General features: G+C 37.0%; 1 protein-coding gene across 1 annotated transcript in view; it reads left to right on the top strand.

Annotated features, from left to right (window-relative positions):
* LOC125258098 (cadherin-7-like) overlaps positions 1–16,150 on the top strand; it is an 88,632-nt gene extending 72,482 nt beyond the window's left edge. Inside the window, exons 11-12 of the mRNA XM_048174936.1 lie at positions 2,027–2,278; positions 14,905–16,150. Of these exons, the coding sequence (XP_048030893.1) occupies positions 2,027–2,278; positions 14,905–15,416 (764 nt within the window). The 3' untranslated portion in view covers positions 15,417–16,150. The remainder of the gene's footprint in view (positions 1–2,026; positions 2,279–14,904) is intronic.
* Positions 16,151–20,960: the final 4,810 nt, after the last annotated feature.

Here is a 20,960-nt window from a genome sequence, read left to right as displayed (position 1 = left end):
ATAGAACAGAAAATGGAAGCTTTAAAGCTGTTTAAAATGCAAAACACTATAAATGTTTGCTAAAAATATCATAAAAGTAATCCGTACAACTTGTGTTATATTTCACATTTTCTGTAGCCAAGAGAACGTAGGAGAATATGATCTGTAATCATAGGAACAAACGAGGGCCTAATCATAAACCATGGAAATCAAAACTAAACAGATCAGTGAAACAGGAACAAAAGGAATCTGAACAGAATATCAAAATAAGAGCCCACAAAACTGAACATAAAAATGAAATGCTGTAACTTTATCAGCGAGATAATTAAATTAATTGAAAAAATCCGTAGACAAATCAGGATCTACCTATGGAAAAGATTCATTGGAATATAACACATATGGATGTTTTATGATATTTTATGGTGCTTTCGAAGCTTGACACTCCCAGTCCTCAATCATTTTAATTATATGGAAGAGTCTGGCCAGGATATTCAGTCTATTGATGGTGAAGTTAGATAAACAGGTGCTAAAAGATGCTTTTGGCATCTGTATAGTGGAGTGAGAATGTCTTATGATTGCTTATACACTATATTGGCAAAAGTATTGGCACACCCCTCCAAATCATTGAATTCAGGTGTTCCAATCACTTCCATGGCCACAGGTGTATAAATCAAGCACCTAGGCATGCAGACTGCTTCTACTATCATCTGTGAAAGAATGGGTCGCTCTCAGGAGCTCAGTGAATTCAAGCGTGTTACCGTGATAGATTGCCACCTGTGCAATAAGTCCATTCGTGAAATTTCCTCACTACTAAATATTCCATGGTCAACTGTTAGTAGTATCAGAACAAAGTGGAAGCAACTGGAAACAACAGCAACTCAGCCATGAAGTGGTAGGACACGTAAAATCACAGAGTGTGTCAGCGCATGCTGAGGCTCACAGTGCACAGAAATCGCCAACTTTCTGCCGAGTCAATAGCTACAGACCTCCAAACTTTGTGTGGCCTTCAGATTAGCTCAAGAACAGTGCGTAGAGAGCTTCATGGAATGGATTTCCATGGCCGAGCAACTGCATCCAAGCCTTACATCACCAAGTGCAATGCAAAGCGTCGGATGCAGTGGTGTAAAGCACGGCGCCACTGGACTCTAGAGCAGTGGAGACATGTTCTCTGGAGTGACCAATCACGCTTCTCTGTCTGGCGATCTGATGGACGAGTCTGGGTTTGGCGGTTCCAGGAGAACGGTACTTGCCTGACTGCAATGTGCCAAATGTAAAGTTTGGTGGAGGGGGATTATGGTGTGGGGTTGTTTTTCAGGGGTTGGGCTTGAACCCTTAGTTCCAGTGAAAGGAACTCTTAATGCTTCAGCATACCAAGACATTTTGGACAATTTCATGCTCCCAACTTTGTGGGAACAGTTTGGGGATGGCCCCTTCCTGCTCCAACATGACTGCACACCAGTGCACAAAGCAAGGTCCATAAAGACATGGATGAGCGAGTTTGGTGTGGAGGAACTTGACTGGCCTGCACAGAGTCCTGACCTCAACCCGACAGAACACCTTTGGGATGAATTAGAGCGGAGACTGTGAGCCAGACCTTCTCGCCAACATCACTGCCTGACCTCACAAATGCGCTTCTAGAAGAATGGTCAAAAATTCCCATAAACACACTCCTAAACCTTGTGGAAAGCCTTCCCAGAAGAGTTGAAGCTGTTATAGCTGCAAAGGGTGGGCCAACTCCATATTAAACCCTATGGATTAAGAATGGGATGTCATTAAAGTTCATGTGCACGTAAAGGCAGGCATCCCAAAACTTTTGGCAATATAGTGTATTTTGTATATACATATTCTCATCTCTTTCACTTGAAGTGATTGTGTTTTCCCATCTTCCAACTCTTCATCCATCCATCCCTTCATTCAGAGGTTCATTTAACCCTCAATCCTCGATTTGGTGTGACCAGTCTTGATCCAGTCTAACACTTCTGACATGTTAATGAGTCTATCAGCTAATTTCACATTCTTACCCTTGACATTTGCCCGTCCCTCTCAGATAACACCGCATCAGTGCTGACCAAGCGTGCTGGTTTTCGGCGACAAGAGCAATCACTGTACCTGTTACCAGTGCTGATTGTGGACAGTGGCAGTCCAGCCTTGAGCAGCACTAACACGCTTTCCGTGCGGGTGTGTGACTGTGATATGGATGGGGTTCCTCGGGCGTGTGGTGCTGTGGCCTTCTCCCTCCCCGCAGGTCTCAGCACTGGAGCTCTGCTTTCTGTACTGGGCTGCATCATCATACTGCTGGGTAAGACTGTGATAGCACAACAGCAAGCAGTGTTTCAGCTCTGTTGTCTTCTCCTGTGGTGTTGATTGCACTGCTTTCTCTCTGTATAGAAATTTTTCACAATCGTGTATCATAGAGCTAGGATGGAAGACAAACAATCTTATTGTTTTAGAAGACTTAAAATACGCTACCAGTCAAAAGTTTGCAAACTCCTACTATAATACTACAATACTATTTACTATTTTTTATTTTTTTAAATTTTAGAATAAAAGACATCAAAGCTATAACACAAATGTATAGTGTAGCAATTATGTAGTGACCAATAAATTAATAAATCCAAACTATCTTCTATCAAAGTAACCTATATAATATACTGTATATTGATAACTTATACAGTAGAGTTCCCATGCTGAGTTCTTGTTGGCTGCATTTCCTTTTTCATCTACTAAATAAATAACAGAGTGTCTATTTACACTCATTGTAAATAGCCTGTCTTGGAGTTATTTCAAAAAAGAAGAAGAAAATATTTGAAAAGTGGAAATAAAGTGCCTAATGAGTTTATCGGGTAGGGTAGGGGTAGGTGTAGGGAGGGCTTTATTGTCCCAATAAGGTGGCATCCTTTTAATAATTTTAATAAATATAATCATTTACACTCTGTTATTATTGCATCCTGTTAATGTACAGCTGAGGTGCAGATAGTATTTGCCACTATTTCTAAGTATATTTATAATCTTACAACTATTTGCATTTATTGCAAACAGCTGCTACTTTTATATATAGTAAAACGAAAATAACGCTATTTTCACTTAGTGCAAATAGCCGATGCCATTAAATAAATAAATACTTAAATAAAGGTTCAGTTTAGTAAAGTAATCTATACTTAGAAACATAAGCCTTTAAATCACCAATAGATCAAAAGGTTGTTTAGATCATAAGAAACAGATTCAGTCAAGTGCGTCATAACTTTTGTCTGCTAGTGCGTAGCCCTCAGCAGTTTGTCCACTTCAGAGTTTGGTAGCCCTAGTTTCTTGTGTTGTATGTAAAAGAAGAGCCTTCTGCAAAATTACTCCTCTTCTGTTGCATTAAAAAACAAACAAACAAATGAAAAAAAAAAAAAAAAAAAAAAAAAAAAAACATATGAGTGGGTAAATAATGATAAAAACTTATTTTTTGGGTGATCTATTTTTTAATGTCTGCAGTCTTCCCTCAGTAACTGCTCAGTGTTCAACTGTGCCCTGAGCCTCAGTTCATTTTAATTATATACACATGAGGAATATCTCACCCATTTCATATTGATTGCACATGATGGATCGTTTGCAAACTTAATTACATCAATTCCTCAGTATAAAAAAAAAAAAAATGGACCATGGATGCAAATAAAGACGACAAGGAAATCTTCAAGTTCAATGGAAAGGGAGAAATTAAAAAAATTTGACTTTAATGAAGGTAATAATTAACTCTACAAAGAGAACTGATGCATACAGTTAAAGTTAGACCATAATTTTTATCTCCATAGTCTCATACTTGATCTCATATGTGATATTATGTATCTCAAACCCTCGACCTGCTGAAGCCTGTATGAATGCACCACATTCCTGCTTCACAGATTCCACTAAAAATCACAGTGAAATATTGCTTTTACTGAGCAATATTTCACTATCCCTGCTGGAACATTGATGGATGGTGCATCATTAGGCATTTGCTGGTTGACATTTGGTTATAGATTATTTTCGGTTGTAATATATGAGAGGGGATGTGGCAAAATGAGTGAGATGGCAATGGGGCCTGAGGAGGAATGTTTATATAAAGAAAATCCATAAGAGATGTCTAATTATTCACTAATGTCTCTAAAGTGCAATTAGATGGACATTTCCACTGAGAATAAAAGGTTCAAAAACTATCATGGATATTTATGCTTTAGCACTGTTTGAATTTCCTTTACATGTCAATCAAACCATCTCTCCCTGTGTGTGTGGGTTGATCTTGATCAGAATAAGATGTGGAACAAACTTCATGTTGCAAGTCAAAACTCTGCACTTGTTCCTGATGCTGGAGTTCTTCTGAAGTCTGTCCAGAGAATGAGCTATTTAAACAGAACTCGTCAAAGTGAACATTCTTCTTCCATTTCTCTCCTTTTCAGAAGTACATCAGAAACTGAATGGGAAGCCATATACTGTATGCAGTGTAGACATCGTCAGTGATTATAATGGGTACTATTTGCTGTTGACGCTCGTGTCTGGTGTTGACAGCTGTAAGCCATTACGTAACTGATCGCCAGTGGACAGGGCTTATTGTGCGATAATTTAAAAGTATTTGGCGCGAACAGACTGAATCACACTGTTAATGACTGAATGTAATTGTTAAATAACAGTTTAGCAAGTGATATAATAATGTATCATTATGGAAGTTCACAATCTCAACTGTTAAAGCATGAAAGAAGGAATAAGTGAATTTGAGTTTAATGTGGGTATATTATCAGTAATAAGGTAATTATTAAAAAAAAGAATTATATATATATAATTTATTATCAAGATGAAGGCCTTAATACTAATGTTGTCCACCAGAGGAAGCCACAGGATAGCAAATTCTTTAAGACCTCAGTTTTAAAGACTGTGAAAAAAGTTAAATAAATTGACTTGTAGTAAATAAAATGCATATAAATTCATTATAGTTTCATAAAGTTATAAGTAAATGTAATAAGTTGTAAGTTCATAAATAAAGTTCATAAATGTAATAAGTTTGCAAAAACTGTGGTCTCCAAAATACTTAATTTACTTAAATAAACCATTATTATTTTTTTTAAATATTTGTCAAGTTTCCAGACATGACTGAATGTATGTCCAGTTGAAGAAGAGACACTATATTATTTGTCTATTTTAATATAATACATATAATAACCCTTCCATAAAGAGACACTTAAACGCTTATGTTTTATTTGAAAAGAGACATGTCCATTGCATAACTATATCATCTACACAAGCCATTGTGCTTAGACCCCGATGATCGCCTCAAGTTAAACTGCATTGTTTAATTTACTTTCTGTGTCATTGCCCACAACGCTTCGGTGACAGGACTTTGAAATACCAAACAGGGAAAACAATGAAAGGCATGACTTACATCGCATCCAACTAGCCAACTCAATCCAAGCTTCATGATCTTTATTTTTTTTTCTCCTTCATTTGAGTGCATTGTGAAAGGATTTTTTGTGAAGATAAAACCAAATTTACTGTCATCTCTGAACAGAGATATTGCGCCTAGTTGAAAGTCAAGAACAGTCCAATCACATGAGGCCAAAATATGTAAAAACAATATTGATTTGCTGAAATCAAAAGTGAGAGGGTATGGTGCGCAGTGCTCTGTGTCCTGAGGACAATCTGAAAAAAGCCAAATAGAGCTCACCGCACACACAAAATGAATGTTACAGTTTTGATTATTTATTATTATTTTTTTCAATTTTAATAGGTGCAAACATGACTACTAGTCGAATAGTATGACTAAATAATGTTATTTCGTAATTACTTTGCAATTTAAAGCAGAGGCGCACCGATGTATCGGCCGATAAAGGCAGTTTTTCACACTTTCAGCCATGGGCTGATTGTTAAAAAACATCCGATGATCAGTGCTGATTATTTCCTGTCAATCAAAAGAGGGTGGGAAAACACATCGAATTTGTGCTGTGTGTAAAGACATGCCAAGGAATATGACGAGTTCATCAAGGCTAAAGAGGAGGCTGCTTCAGCTAAAAAAGCTAAATGCCAAACAAAGGCTAACGTGACTCCGTCTATCACGTAAGTATTTGACACCACCAGAAAAGTAAAATCCGACAGCACAAAAGCTAGTTGCGAAGGTAAAGACACCCTGGAGACAGAGATGTGCAGAATCTAGAAGGTAAGTTTCTATCTAAAGAAATGTAATATTCAATATAATAGGCCATTCAATAATTCAGAAATCTATTTTTAATCCTTATAAAAACACATAGGCCTAATAGTTCTAACGTTATGCTTTATTTTTTAGATATCGAACAAGAACAAAAGAAGGCTCGCATAGACCCAAGTGAATCAACAACAGCATCTCTGTTTGCCATGTTCAACAAAATTGTTCAAGAAACCGAGACTGTGATGGAGAGTGCAAGTGCGTCAATGCAAGTTGCAAGTTATCTAGCAGAGCCCGTCATTCGCAGACACGAAAGCGCACTTGCGTACTGGGCCGTTAATCAAAGCCGTCTGCCTGTGCTTGCACAAGTTGTGAGAAAATATTTGTCTGCGCCTTGTACGGGCGAAGAGAGCAAAAGGACCTTTAGCTCTGCATCAAATGTAATGAACGAGAGAAGAAATCGACTAAGCTGTGAGAAAGCAGAGATGCTTTTATTTGTGAAGAAGAATTTACCCATTACTCTTAAATAAGGGAATTGAATGATGAGTGATTGTGAGCATATAGGTTAGAGCCTAATGTTAAAGGTCCCGTTCTTCGTGATCCCATGTTTCAAACTTTAGTTAGTGTGTAATGTTGTTGTTAGAGTATAAATAAAATCTGTAAAATTTTAAAGCTCAAAGTTCAATGCCAAGCGAGATATTTTATTTAACAGAAGTCTCCTACATCGAACGGCCAGTTTGGACTATACATCCCTCTACTTCCTTCTTTAATGACGTCACTAAAACAGTTTTTTGACTAACCTCCGCCCACAGGAATACACAAGAGTTGCGTTTGTAGAGTGTGTTTGTCGCCATGTCGTCGAAACGCTGTTATTTTCATCCCGCAGTCCAATCACCGGGTCTGATTCCGGCTCAAATTGATAGGGTAAAATTAAAGACATGTTTACAATAACACTGAGCGCGTGCATCTCCACGTTATGGTAAGAGGCGTGACCTTTCCGGGCAAGATGCGCTAAACTGCTGTCGAATCACAACACAGGAACCGCTGGCACAATCAGAACTCGTTACGTATTTCTGAAGGAGGGACTTCATAGAACAAGGAAGTCATCAGCCCGTTTTTATGACAGTGGAAACAGCGGTTTACAGATAAGTAAATTATGTGAAAAATACTGTGTTTTTTTACACGCGAAACATGAACACATGTTATATTGCACACTATAAACACAATCAAAGCTTCAAAAAACCACGAAAAAACGGGACCTTTAATATAATTTAAGAACATTCAGAAAAGTTAAAAAATTACCAGTTTGATGTTCAATTGTAAAGCAGAAATGCTTGTGAGAAGCTTTACACTTATTTGAGGAAAATGCTTTGTGGGCAGAACATGATGCTTTTTATTTAAAGTTTACATCATAAACTTAATATCATATCATATCAACTTAATATTATATCATAGAGTTAATATCATTAAAAAAGTTTATATTAGGCTATATATTATCAGTTTGATATTCAATGATAAAGTAAGAATGGTTTTGTTTGTGGTGAGTGAATATGAATTAACAACATTCAATGAGTTAAGAAATATTCATTTAATCATCAGAATTTAGTTAATGTGTTAAATGTTATGAAATGTTATCAAATTAAATGTTAATTTGAGTAATGTATTTTTTGTTTACGAGACCAGTTACTGTGAAACAACTTGCTAAAATGGAGAGAATAAAGTTTTTATTTGCATTTCTTTCAGAATTGTGGAATTAATTATTAATAATTTAAAAGAAGGCATAAAAGGCAGAACCACCAAACTATAGACCTCTTTGGAGCAGACGTCACAATTACGTCACTTGCAGCTGCGCGCGCATAGTGGTTGCAGAAAAATAGCGGTAGCAATTGGAGGAAAATGTGCAAAATCCACAGAATAAGAGAAAAACTTTTTGTTGTGCCTCTGGATGTTGGAATCGGAATGCAAAAAATATAGTCTTCATTTTTAAAGAAAACCATCGTTGAAAACGTCCTTTGAAGCTAAACTGAGACGTTTCACAGACTGGACTGATGACATCTGTAAGGATTAGTCTACTATTAAAGCAGGAATTTGATGTAAACAGTAAGTCTACATAATATTCACATATGCAGTTCAGAGGACATACATACATAGCAGTTACAGCATGAAATAATATTTAAACCTATAACATTTTACATAGATAACTTTTAAACATAGTCTATAAAATTTTTATTTCACAATTCTGACTTTTTTTCTTGCATTTGCGTGTTTATGACTCCCAGTTCGGCCATTATAACTCGCAATTGTGAGTTTATTTTACAATTCTGAGGGGGAAAAAGTCAGAATTGCGGGATAAATTGCAATTCAGAAAAGACAGGATAACGAGTAGGCTATATATCACAATTCTGTTTTTCTTTGAAAGAAATGTGAGATATAAACTCAGGTTTGCGAGAAATAAAAGTCAGAATTCTGAGACATAAACTCGAAATTAACTTTTTTTTATTCTTTTATTTCGTGGCTTCCATAGACTGCTACTGCTCAACTGTCATTTTCTGCAACCAGGTAGGCTCCGCCCATAAAAAACGTCATCGCTGTTTGCAAACACCAAATTGGTCTATCGGTATCGGCCGATATCACTCAGAATAATCGGCTGAATTTAGTATCGGTGCATCTCTATGCAAAAGTCTCAGGCAACCATTAGATGTTGTTTTAGCAATGGTGTAAATATCATATGTAATTATCTCTTTATTAGAAAAAATATAAAATAAAATACAGGAAATTTTTATGCAGTATCAAAAAATGTTTGTATCTTTTGCTTTATCTATACTGAAGTAGCCTTCTTCTCCGGCTAACTTGAAGGGGTGGTGCCACAGCACCCCCTATTGACCGGCCTTTACTGGTCATATGCAAACTAATTTGTCAGTGTGAAGTCACAGATCCCATAATATCCAAACAAACCATTTTTTGTATGGAGGACCAGTGGTGCCACTTAAAAATAAAAAGAAGAATCAATTAATTAATTTAATAATTCAAACATAAAAATGTATATAAATGATTCACTTTTTATATGGGCAAATTAATAGACATATTTAAAGCTGTTTATTTAATTCCTGTTTTTAAATGTAGTTTAATAAAACAATAAAACAATAAATTTTAAAAATCTTTTTTGAATGTATAAATAAATAGAAAAATTTGAAATGGGATATTTAATTCATTTTTTAAAACGTAGATCAATAAAACAATAAAACGTTCATTAATAAATCATTTTAAATGCGCATTTAAATCGCCTTTTTAAAAAGAATTTGGCAAATGCTTTTCTTTCTCTATTTACCAGTTGCTTTTCTTTGTCGGTTTGCCAAATGCTTTTCTTTATCCATTTGTCAATCGAGTTGCTCCCATTGACCAGTAATGCCATTGGACAGTACACACGTGGGAGCAACCAATCAACTTTTGCCCCAATTTGAAGAGCCAATCCTCTCTCACTTGTAACACTCACTGTCATTGGACAGTTAGTACGGTGACTGGGAGGGGACATGTCGGTTCATTTTGCTTTGTCATGGCCACAACATATAAACTCGTGGAAACGTGATAATATGTCGTGGTGGCCACAAGATATTAATTTGTGGGAACGGTTTTGTCGAGGTAACGACATCCTTATGTCGTGGCCTCGAGATCATATGGTGAGGGAACGATATATTTTTCTCATGGCCACGAATTAAATTTGTAAACAACTTGCGTGACCATCGCAACCTGGAATTATCACAAATCGACAATACCATAATAATATTTTTAATTAAGAAAAAGAACGGAATTAAGAGATTATTATATGAACATAGTTCATATTATATTGTATTGCGCGCGATGTTGCAGACAGCATTCGAATGAAGATTATAAATCAATGTTTATATGTTGTGCATTTTAATCCCACCGAACAGTCTTTTAAATCCATTCACTTATCGTTTATTTTTTATTTAATAATTTTATATTATTAGTAACATATGTATATTCAGGCTGCGATTTGTGAAAAAAACAGAAGGGGGGATGTTTTGAAAAGTTTTTTTTTTGTTGTTGTTGTTAAAAACCACAGTGGAGCTATATACTATTTTTGGCAGCTGTTACAGAAACATTTTTACAAAAAAAAATGTGATTTAACTTTGAGATTTGAAGTATTAGATATAGCTTAGATATTTGCAGCACTACAATGACACTAATAATTCTTAATTTCTGATGGAAATGCAAAATCAATCGGTAGTTATTAATAGAATAACGAGACACAACCCTTTACATTCAATCGCATTTGGTCCCATTCATTTATACATGTTTAACTCATATTTCATTAGATAGAATTTATAGAACACGTACGCAGGGTTTCATAATTACCGAGGTCAGAAAATGTAGTTTACTAGGGGGGTACGGGGGCATGCTCCACCGAGAAAATTTAGATTTCCCTGGTGTACATATGTGCATTTTTAAGACGTTTAAAGGCCAACAAATTGGATAACAATAGCTTTTAAAACCATGTCAACAAATACATGCATGCACAGTTTTGAGGCAGCTTTAATCGCATGTTTGGTAATTTCATGACTTAACAGAACACCGACGGCCATTACTCGTAGTTTCTTTTGCGCTTTATTTAAGCTATAATAAAGTAATTATGCAGCGCGCGCCGGCGCATTTGCTCATGCAATTCTTGAGTGCGCGCCACAGTATAACTAACGGCTGATTGGACAGTCATGTTCATTTTTCTGAGTTTTACTAACATCATCTGACCGCAGTTCACTGTTGTTCAACTGAAGCTCACTCGTTGTCACCTGCACCTTTTCCGCGCTTGTTTGACTTGCGCCTGGTGCTGAAGCGAAGTCGGAATGCGCGTCTGTGAAGTGTTCCATTTGTTGTGGTCGTAAAGAGACAGTTATATATAAACGCAGCGTTTTATTTGGCGATGTTTTAAAAAAAAGATTTTTATTTTTTGTATTTTATATGCTCTGTTGGTGGTTTGTGGAGTAGCATCACCCAGGGGGGGGGATATTTTTTTATCCCCACTGGGGATAATTCAGCAGAGGCAGGGATACATAGACCAAAAGGGGGGAAATCCCCCCCGTCCCCCCTACAAATCGCACCCTGTGTATATTTATTTGCTTTATTTTCCCCTTCATTTCCCATATTTCTTTATCTAATTAATATTCTTTACTTTATAACTGTATTTCTGTAGCCTATTTCTGTAAATGAGCGTCTGTTTTCACTTGTAGCCCCTCGTGCCTGTGACAGCATTCGAATTAATTCAGAGTTTAAGTTTAAAAAATGTGTTACTATTTTAGAATATTTTGTTTATTATTTGTATATAACCTATGAAAGCTTTATTTATGATTTTATTTTATTTCTGTAGGCGCACGGGAATTTTACAAGGAGTTCATTTACGGGAATATTATATATATATATATATATATATATATATATATATATATATATATATATATATATATATATACCACCCTTATTTTTCATTCTTAATTAAAAATATTATTATGGTATTGTCCATTTGTGATAATTCCAGGTTGCTATGGTTGCGCAGGTTGTTTACACATTTAACTCGTGGCCATAAGAAATTATGTGACTTTACATCGCGTGGCCACGACATAAGGATGTCGTTACCTCGACAAAATGATCTCGTGGCCACAACTTATTATCACATTCCCACGAATTAATATCTTGTGGCCACGACATATTATCACGTTCCCACGAGTTTATATGTCATGGCCACGACAAAACTAAGTGAACCGAACATGTCCCCTCCAGGTCACCATACTAACTGTCCAATGACAGTGAGTGTTACAAGTGAGAGAGGATTGGCTCTTCAAATTGAGGCGAAAGTTGATTGGTTGCTCCCACGTGTGTACTGTCCAATGGCATTTTACCACTCGATTGACAAATGGATAAAGAAAAGCAACTGGTAAGTAGAGAAAGAAAAGCATTTGCCAAATTCTTTTTAAAAAAGCGATTTAAATGCGCATTTAAAATGATTTACTAATGTACTTTTTATTGTTTTATTGTTCTACGTTTTAAAAAAATGAATTAAATATCCCATTTCAATTTTTTCTATTTATTTATACATTCAAAAAAGATTTTTAAAATTTATTGTTTTATTGTTTTATTAAACTACATTTAAAAACAGGAATTAAATAAACAGCTTTAAATATGTCTATTAATTTGCCCGTATAAAAAGTGATTCATTTATATACATTTTTATGTTTGAATTATTAAATTAATTAATTGATTCTTCTTTTTATTTTTAAGTGGCACTCCTGGTCCTCCATATTTTTGTAGCTTGGGTAAAGAAATGCTTTGTTTCTAATGAGAAGGATGTTTCATGCTAGGTACAAAGACCTCTTATATGACAAAAGATCATGGAAAATTGGATTCATGATGACCCTTTTAAAGCCGGCATACACAATACAACTTCTGCTGTTGTACAAGCTCACAGGCCTTTTTCTTTGCGTGGAAGTTGTTGATGCTTGTTAATGCGGCTTGCACTGTGTGAAATGAATAACGAGCCGAGCTGAGTATGTACAAGCACCTCCCAAACTCTTAAACATTTTTAAACATGTTAAAAAAAATGTGGGGATTCGGACGGATATTGACCAGTGTATACAGGGCTCTACAGTGTGACCATTTCAGTCCATTTGCAACTAAAAATAACTGCGTGCGACTGTGAAAAAATATTTAGGCGCACCGATGCGAGTGACCCGATCGATTCTCATGAACAGATCTTTAATGCAGTCGGAATAAAAAGCACAACTCCCAAAATGCATCTGCACTGAACAACAGTTGTTTCGTACTGCAATCGGCTTTTCATACCTTCATTCAAAGACTTTGCTTCAGTCAGCAGAGCAAGTGCAAAAGACGTGCGTGAAGGACTACACTTCAAAGATTGTATAAAGATGAAACGAGACCGTCTCATGCTGCAGATGTTTCAGCCAAATTTACTGGAAATACTACATTTAGATTATCATAAGCAAGGTTGGAAATTAACGGGGGCTTGGGGCAAAAATGCTTCCAAAAATAATAATTAAAAAACAACACACTGTTATGTATGCCTGTGCACATACTATCACTTTTGAAGTAGCAGCAGTTGTTTGAATGGTGGGTGGGTTCGTTATTATTCTTAATGAAAAATAACAACAACAAAACAGTACAAGACAAACTCGCTTAAATATGCGCGTTTACGTTTCGCTTTGCAATCAAATCTTCATCCGTCGTCTTGTCATTCAGAAAAGTGACTCGCACATTGAGATGTACCGCCACCTACTGGCGGGTTTATTTTCATATTTACACTTTACATAGACTGTTTTTACTTAAATGTCCAAATTTTAAAGTTTCATTTTTACATATTTCTAAATTCAAAAAATGATATTTACCAGTGAGCTGCATGAAGCAGTCTATGTAAATGTGTCAAAATAACCACTTCAGATGGAGCTTCTGTGTCACTTCTGCAGTGCAAAGATGGACTTTTTTGATGATTTCTTTTGATTGGTAACAGTCTCATTGGGTGTTATTGTTCTAACTGAATTTATTGTTTACCATTTAAAAACATATTTTATATTTTAATTTAAGAAACTGACAAAATATGATGCATACATTTAATAAGTTTAGAAAAAAAAAGTTCTTATAATGGTAAAAATGCCTCTGGAAATTATTTTAAAGTGGAAAATATCGCCCTGTAATGGGAAAGTTAATGTCTGTTATTGATCAGAAAGTGCTGCTAAATTTTTGACTTTGCTCCTAAATTTTTTTCATTAGAGCACAAGTGCTCCTAAAGAAAAATGTTAGCATAGAGCCCTGGTATACGCTGTCCCCTATTGCCAAATCATACATAACCATGCCACATAGACTAGATCTACGAATATTATTATAGCCCAGTGTATGTATAAAGCGCAATTTTTACAAAGGTTATAAATACAACTATTGGCTATTTTAGTTCCCCTCACTCGACAACAAATCAATTTCAATTTAACAGTATTCAGAACAGAACAAGAATTAAAAATAAAGGTAGAAACGTCAAGCCAAAACTAATTAATTTAAAGCGAAACTGAAACAGAAACTGGTGTTGGGCTCGCATAGCCCTACCTCTCTCATTCGGCCTAAATCCAAAAGTTTTCCATATCTGCAATGTATTTGGATGCTAAACTGTTATTTATTATGTAAACTATAGGCTTTATACTTGACTCTCATTCTAATATCCATGTAAAACATCATCGTTCACATGCGCAAATGCATAACACCACAGTGGGCCGGTGGTCACGCTGAACAGCACAGATTGTACTATTTTATATGTCCACTATCAAGTACTGCTGTGCAGTATAGTCTTGCCATGTACCAGCTGCTTTTACACGATTATCAGGTTAACTGACTCATAACGTGTGCAATGGCTCACGGCCTCCCGAATGTCCGAAGGGGCAGACACACTAGACTTTGAGCTCACAAAATTTCTTTGGACACTGCAAAAGTTGTGATGTGATGTTACACTCTTTGGATCTGTGGTTAAATTTATGTTTTGTTAAAAGATGTAAACAGACTTATACATTCGTTTTTGATTTATATTAAAAATGAGTGATTGGGATGTTCTTAAAAAAATATTGTGTTCCACAGAAAAAAGTCATACGGGTTTGGAGTGAACTGGATAAAAAAAATAAAAAATCAGTTAAGATAATTGTATCAAATTTGTATTGGTGCAACCATTAAACCTTCATGTCCAACATGCATGTCTGTCTCTCCTCTAGTTTTGATGCTGCTGATCGTGGCAATGCAACGCAGACGAAAAGTGCCTCTTTTCCTTGAGGACGAGCGTGATGTGCGGGAGAACATTGTTCAGTATGATGATGAAGGAGGAGGTGAAGAAGATACAGAAGCTTTCGATATGGCTGCACTGCGTAATCTCAAAGTTATATGTGATTCAAAGGTCCAAAATGTCACTCCAGAAACATCCTCTGTCAACCCATACTCAGCTTCAGCTAGGACATCTTACAAAACACTTCCTGACAACATTGTCTTTCAAGAGTTTATCTGGGACAGACTGAAAGTGACTGATGCGGATCCCTCAGCACCACCGTACGATTCACTGCAGACCTATGCATTTGAGGGAAATGGCTCAGTGGCGGGGTCGCTAAGCTCGCTGGAATCACCCAGTTCAGATTCAGAGCAGAGTTATGACTACCTCAGCAACTGTGGGCCGCGCTTCAAAAAGCTGGCAGACTTGTACGGCAATCTTGAAGGAAGCAGTGTTTTCTCCTAGCCTTAAAGATCATGGTGAACTTTGGCCTATAAACATTCGACAACACAACAATTATTGTTCTACAGGTGTAAAGGCAATGTGTAAGGTCTGTATTTCTTTTGTTGGCTTTAACTGTTTTGTCAAATCACTCCAAGGAAACAAAGGTGTGGTACCAGGGTTTGATTTGGTAGGTGTACTGTAGTGTCCCTCCAATCTGGCCACTGCCCTGCATAGTTTAGTTTCAGCCTTAATCAAAGAAACCTGAGCAAGTTAATCAAGAGGTGCCTTCGAATTCATGCAGTGCTTGTTTAGACCGATCTGCATCTGACAGTATTTGATACGACACAACTTAAGCTGGTTTCTGGAAAATTACATCTAGGTGAGTTTGATCAGGGTTTGAGTTAAACTCTGCAGGGCAATGATCATCCAGGGACGGATCTGAGGAACCTCGTGCACTGTATATAAGACTGTGGATAGAATACATTTTGCACTTAAAAGCGTTTGTCCCATGTCCAGAGGGTTCCAAAAGAGCAGCTAGAGTAAAAAACTGATAGGAAAATTGAGGATATATTCATGATGAAGTGATCAACAAGAACTGTAATTTTCAGAACAGTCCAGAAACATCTACTTTTTATCATTCAACTTGGTTAAAGGACAAATATTTTTTAACTTCAAATAATTAAGAGTGTTGGTGATCTAGTTTGTTTGCTTGAATCTTTCTATGAAAGTCTCAAAAAAATAATTTTTGGAAGTTTTTTTGTAAACTTCAGATTGTCCGTGTTTATATATAGATCTTGAGCATTCACTTTGTGAGCTACAGTTTCAGCCTGACATTAAAAAAAGAAGAAAAAAATTGGTTCAGCAGCCTGTTTTTTAATGAATAACATTGCTTAAACATTTTGCAGCCAGACATCAAAGAGGTCTCAAAGCTGAAAGCCATTAGTATAATAAAGTGAAAGCTTGCACGAATATGTGTAGTTGGACAATGCTGAGGATTTTATACTTGTTGAAAATGTTAGGTTTACAGGTATAAAGCATTGCAGTTAATATGTTTTTCACTGGAGATAAATATCACAATTAAAGCTGAGAAAACAAACGTCAAGTCACCTTTATTTATATAGCGCTTTTTACAATGCACATTGTGTCAAAGCAGCTTTACAGTGATAACTGGTATATAATTTTGGCTGCACAGCAGCTCTTAAAGAATAGTGTCAATGCAGGAACCCAAACTCCAACAGGTGACATCAGGTGGCAAACAGGTGTTAAAATGGAGAAAAAAACCTTGGGAGAAACCAGGCTTAGTCGGGGGGCCAGACATTTTGGCGAACAGTGCTTTGTTATGATTCAGGTTGCTATCATAAGTCCGATAGGATCGCAACATTCAAAGTATTTATTCCAGTTCCATGTAGTTGAGGATCGTATTCATCACGCCGGTATGGACGGTTTGTTGAGGAGCTGTGGCACTGGCTGTCGTGTTGATGAGGCCTTCACAGTGGATGATCTAGTCGACTCGATCTCTGCTGATACTTCAGGGTTGCGTTGTGGTCGTGTCAAGGCGCAGGTCCTCTGTCTCACCTGGAGACGGCCCGGATCCGGTTGACTACGGTAAACCTCGGGATAAACAGAAAGACTAATATTAGCATAGATGCCATTCTTCTTCTGATGTAACGAGTACATCTGGTGTTATAGGAAGTGTTCCTGGTTCCGGCTGACCTAATTTATGCAGCCTAATAATCCTTTAACAGATGTGAAAATATAAATTGATAATGTGTTATGTGTATGCCAGGTTAAAGAGATGCGTTTTTAGTCTAGATTTAAACTGACAGAGTGTGTCTGCTTCCCGAACAATGCTAGGAAGATTGTTCCAGAGTTTAGGTGCCAAACAGGAGAAGGATCTACCGCCTGCGGTTGATTTTGATATTCTAGGTATTATCAACTGGCCTGAATTCTGAGATCACAATAAACATGAAGGATTATAATGCTTTAAGAGCTCGCTCAGGTACTGGGGAGCTAAACCATTTAGTGCTTTGTAAGTAATTAGCAAGATTTTAAAATCTATACAATGTTTAACAGGAAGCCAATGCAGTGTTGACAGAACTGGGCTAATATGGTCATACTTCCTAGTTCTAGTAAAAACTCTAGCTGCTGCATTTTGGACTAGCTGGAGTTTATTTATCAGGCAAGCAGAACAACCACCCAGTAATCTAGCCTTGAGGTCATGAACGCATGAACTAACTGTTCTGCATTCTTCATTGAGAGCATATGTCGTAGTTTAGATATATTTTTAAGATGGGAGAAGGCGGTTTTACAGATGCTAGTAACATGGCCTTCAAATGAAAGATTGGAATCAAAGAGCACACCCAGGTTCCTAACTGACGACGAAGACATAACAGAGCAGCCATCAAGTGTTAGAGGGTATTCTAGGTTATTATGTGAAGAAGTTTTTGGTCCAAAAATTAGAATCTCAATTTTTTCTGAATTTAGTAGTAGGAAATTACTGGTCATCCATTTTTTTATATCAGCTATGCATTCTGTTAATTTTGTGAATTGGTAAGTTTCGTCAGGGCACAAAGAAATATAGAGCTGAGTATCATCAGCGTAACAATGAAAATTAATGCCATGCTTCCTAATGATATCTCCCAAGGGTAGCATGTACAGAGTGAAAAGCAACGGTCCTAGTACTGAGCCTTGCGGTACTCCATATCTAACTTGTGATCGATATGACATCTCTTCATTTACTACTACAAACTGATAACAGTCAGATAAGTAAGATTTGAACCATGACAATGCAATTCCACTAATGCCAACATAATATTTGAGTCTATTTAAAAGAATATTGTGATCAATAGTAGGGGTGGGAATCGGAGGGTACCTCACGATACGATACGATCACGATAAATGGCTCACGATAAGGATAATATCGCGAGTCAGCGATTCTGCGATAATCGATATATCGCTAGACAATCCTATAATGATACATCGCGATATTGGTCTTAATATGAAAACAAAATGCACGTGAAAAGGTTAAGTGCAGGTTAACGGATAAATCCGATCTTATATGTACATTTAATAGAGTTCACGTCACCGAAAGCAAGAAATATGAGGTGCATTTTATTGACCATCAGTTAATTTCAAAATCAAAGACTGCAATAGGAGAGAGCGGCAACAGCACTGGTATAAGGTCTCATTACTTTTAATGAAGATAATTGTGTGTTATGCGTCTGCGACTTACTTTCACTTTCATATGCGGCCGTTTGCGCGTCAGCTTGCTGAAGAGATCTGCGGCGATGTGTGATGCAGTAGCGTTGTCATATCTGACTCTCACATGTTTCAGTTTTAGTATTTTTGGGAGAAGTAAAATTTACATATGTAGTTTCAACAACCAGATGCATTTAGACTGAGCATAGACAGTTTTGACTGGAATGCGTCCCAGACCATCTCCTGAAGTGGTTTGAGCGATCGGATTTAAATCCGTCTCAAATGCGTATTTAGGCATTTAGACCTGGTCTTTTCACGATCGGATAGCTATCCGATCAGAGAAAATGCATGAAGTCACCAGGTGCAAACATCACCCTTTGACGCTCTTCAAGCGCTTAGATATACACGGGAGCGTTCGAAAGCAGGCGTCTATCAGAGGATCCCTAATATATGCTTTCAAATGCTCCCGTGTATATCTAAGCGCTCGGTGAAGAACGTCAAAGATGTCTACGACTGTCACATCAATGGTATAAAAGTGCGTCAAGACTGTGAACTTAAACGTGGCTGGGGCATCTATTTTACTCACACTGCTGTCCGCCATCCTGTTAATAACCTCTTTTTCTTAGGCTAGTTAACTTAAGTTCACGTTTTTCCTCATTCATGTGTCGAGCGCCGCCTTGAAGTAGGACGCTTTGAGCAAAGAAATCTATATATAGTGCTTTATTTTTTTTAAATTAAAATATCGATATTTGGCGCAGCGATACGATTCTCGTATCGCACAGAGAAGGATGACGATATATCGCCATATCGATATTCTGTCCCACCCCTAATCAATAGTGTCAAATGCAGCAAATGAGTCTAATGTGCTGGAAAAGACAGAGGCAATAGTTTCTGTTGCAACATCGAGGTCTTCTAAGCTGTCTGGTATGCTAAGGTGATGAAACTAATCATGAAGATTATTTATAAAGCGATCTTTAGTGGTAGAAGTGATGGTTCTACCATATTTATGGCAGGGAGGCAGTTTAGCCGCCTTGACTAAATGTAGTATACACAAGACTAGATAATGATCTGAGATGTCGTCACTCTGCTGCAGAATTTCAACAGCATCAATATCGATTCCACGTGACAATATTAGATCTAAAGTATGATTACGACAATGAGTGGGTCCGGACACGTGTTGTCTAACACCAATAGAGTTTAGAATGTCTGTAAATGCCAATCCCAATGAGTCTTTTTCATTATCTACATGGATATTAAAATCACCAACAACAAGGACTTTATCTGCAGCTAGTACTAATTCTGATAGAAAATAGGCAAATTCTTTGATAAAGTCTGTATGGTGGCAGTTTTTTGTTTTTACTAATTCGGGGTACAGACACAGTCTCTATGTGATAATATCTAGGTGTAAGAGTTTCTATGTGTTGGGAATTATCTGACTTTTGTAACATGAGGCAGCTAGCAGACGGTCAACTATCTCATGAAACCTATATTATTCTGTGGACACCGCTTGGACAGCCAGCCATTGAGTGATGATAATCTGCTAACTGTCTCATCACTCCAACGAACAGGAAGGGGACCAGAGCAAATTACTTCTCCTGACATTGTACTTGCGAGTTCACACACCTCTTTAATGTTAATTTTAGTGATCTCTGACTGGCGAAGTCAAACATCATTAGTGCCGACGTGAATGATAATTTTAGAGTATTTACAATTAGCATTAGCCAGCACTTTTAAATTTGCTTTGATGTCAGGTGCTCTGGCTCCCGGGAAACATGCCAACGCAGTGACTATGGTGGCTGGTGTCTCTATTTTCACGTTTCACGTGTAATAGAATCGCCAATAACTAGGGCACTTTCAACAGGATTCTCAGTGGGTGCGTCACTGAGTGGGGAGTACCTGTTTGATGTTCTTATTGGAATGGAAGAGTGGTGTAACCCTAACCCTCTACAGCCGGAACCGAACAATGTACAGAGTTCACTTTGGCTTGCTTAGTTGTGGACACTTGACATTTGATATTCAATAGTATTCTTGACATTTATTCAACAGTGCTTCTGATCTGCCTGCATTGACACTATTATTTAAGAGCTGCTGTGCAGCCAAATTATGTACCAGTTATCAATGTAAAGCTGCTTTGACACAATCTGCATTGTAAAAAGCACTATATAAATAAAGGTGACTTGACTTGACTTGACTAAGCTAGTCGCACCCAAAACATTATCTGAAGCCCTTGCATTCTTACTATCCTCGATTAAAGTTTGGATGCGTGTCTCTAATTCTGAGATTCTCTCTGTCAGCCTGACTATTTCCCTACATTTATGACATGTAAATCCCTCGTCGCTGACAGAGAGAGCTATACTGAACATGTGA

The sequence above is a fragment of the Megalobrama amblycephala genome, linkage group LG22 (assembly GCF_018812025.1).
Source record: "Megalobrama amblycephala isolate DHTTF-2021 linkage group LG22, ASM1881202v1, whole genome shotgun sequence".
In the NCBI taxonomy this organism is placed as follows: Eukaryota; Metazoa; Chordata; class Actinopteri; order Cypriniformes; family Xenocyprididae; genus Megalobrama; species Megalobrama amblycephala.
The sequence above is the reverse complement of the archived record's forward strand: the minus strand, read 5'-3'. Positions and strand labels throughout refer to the sequence as shown.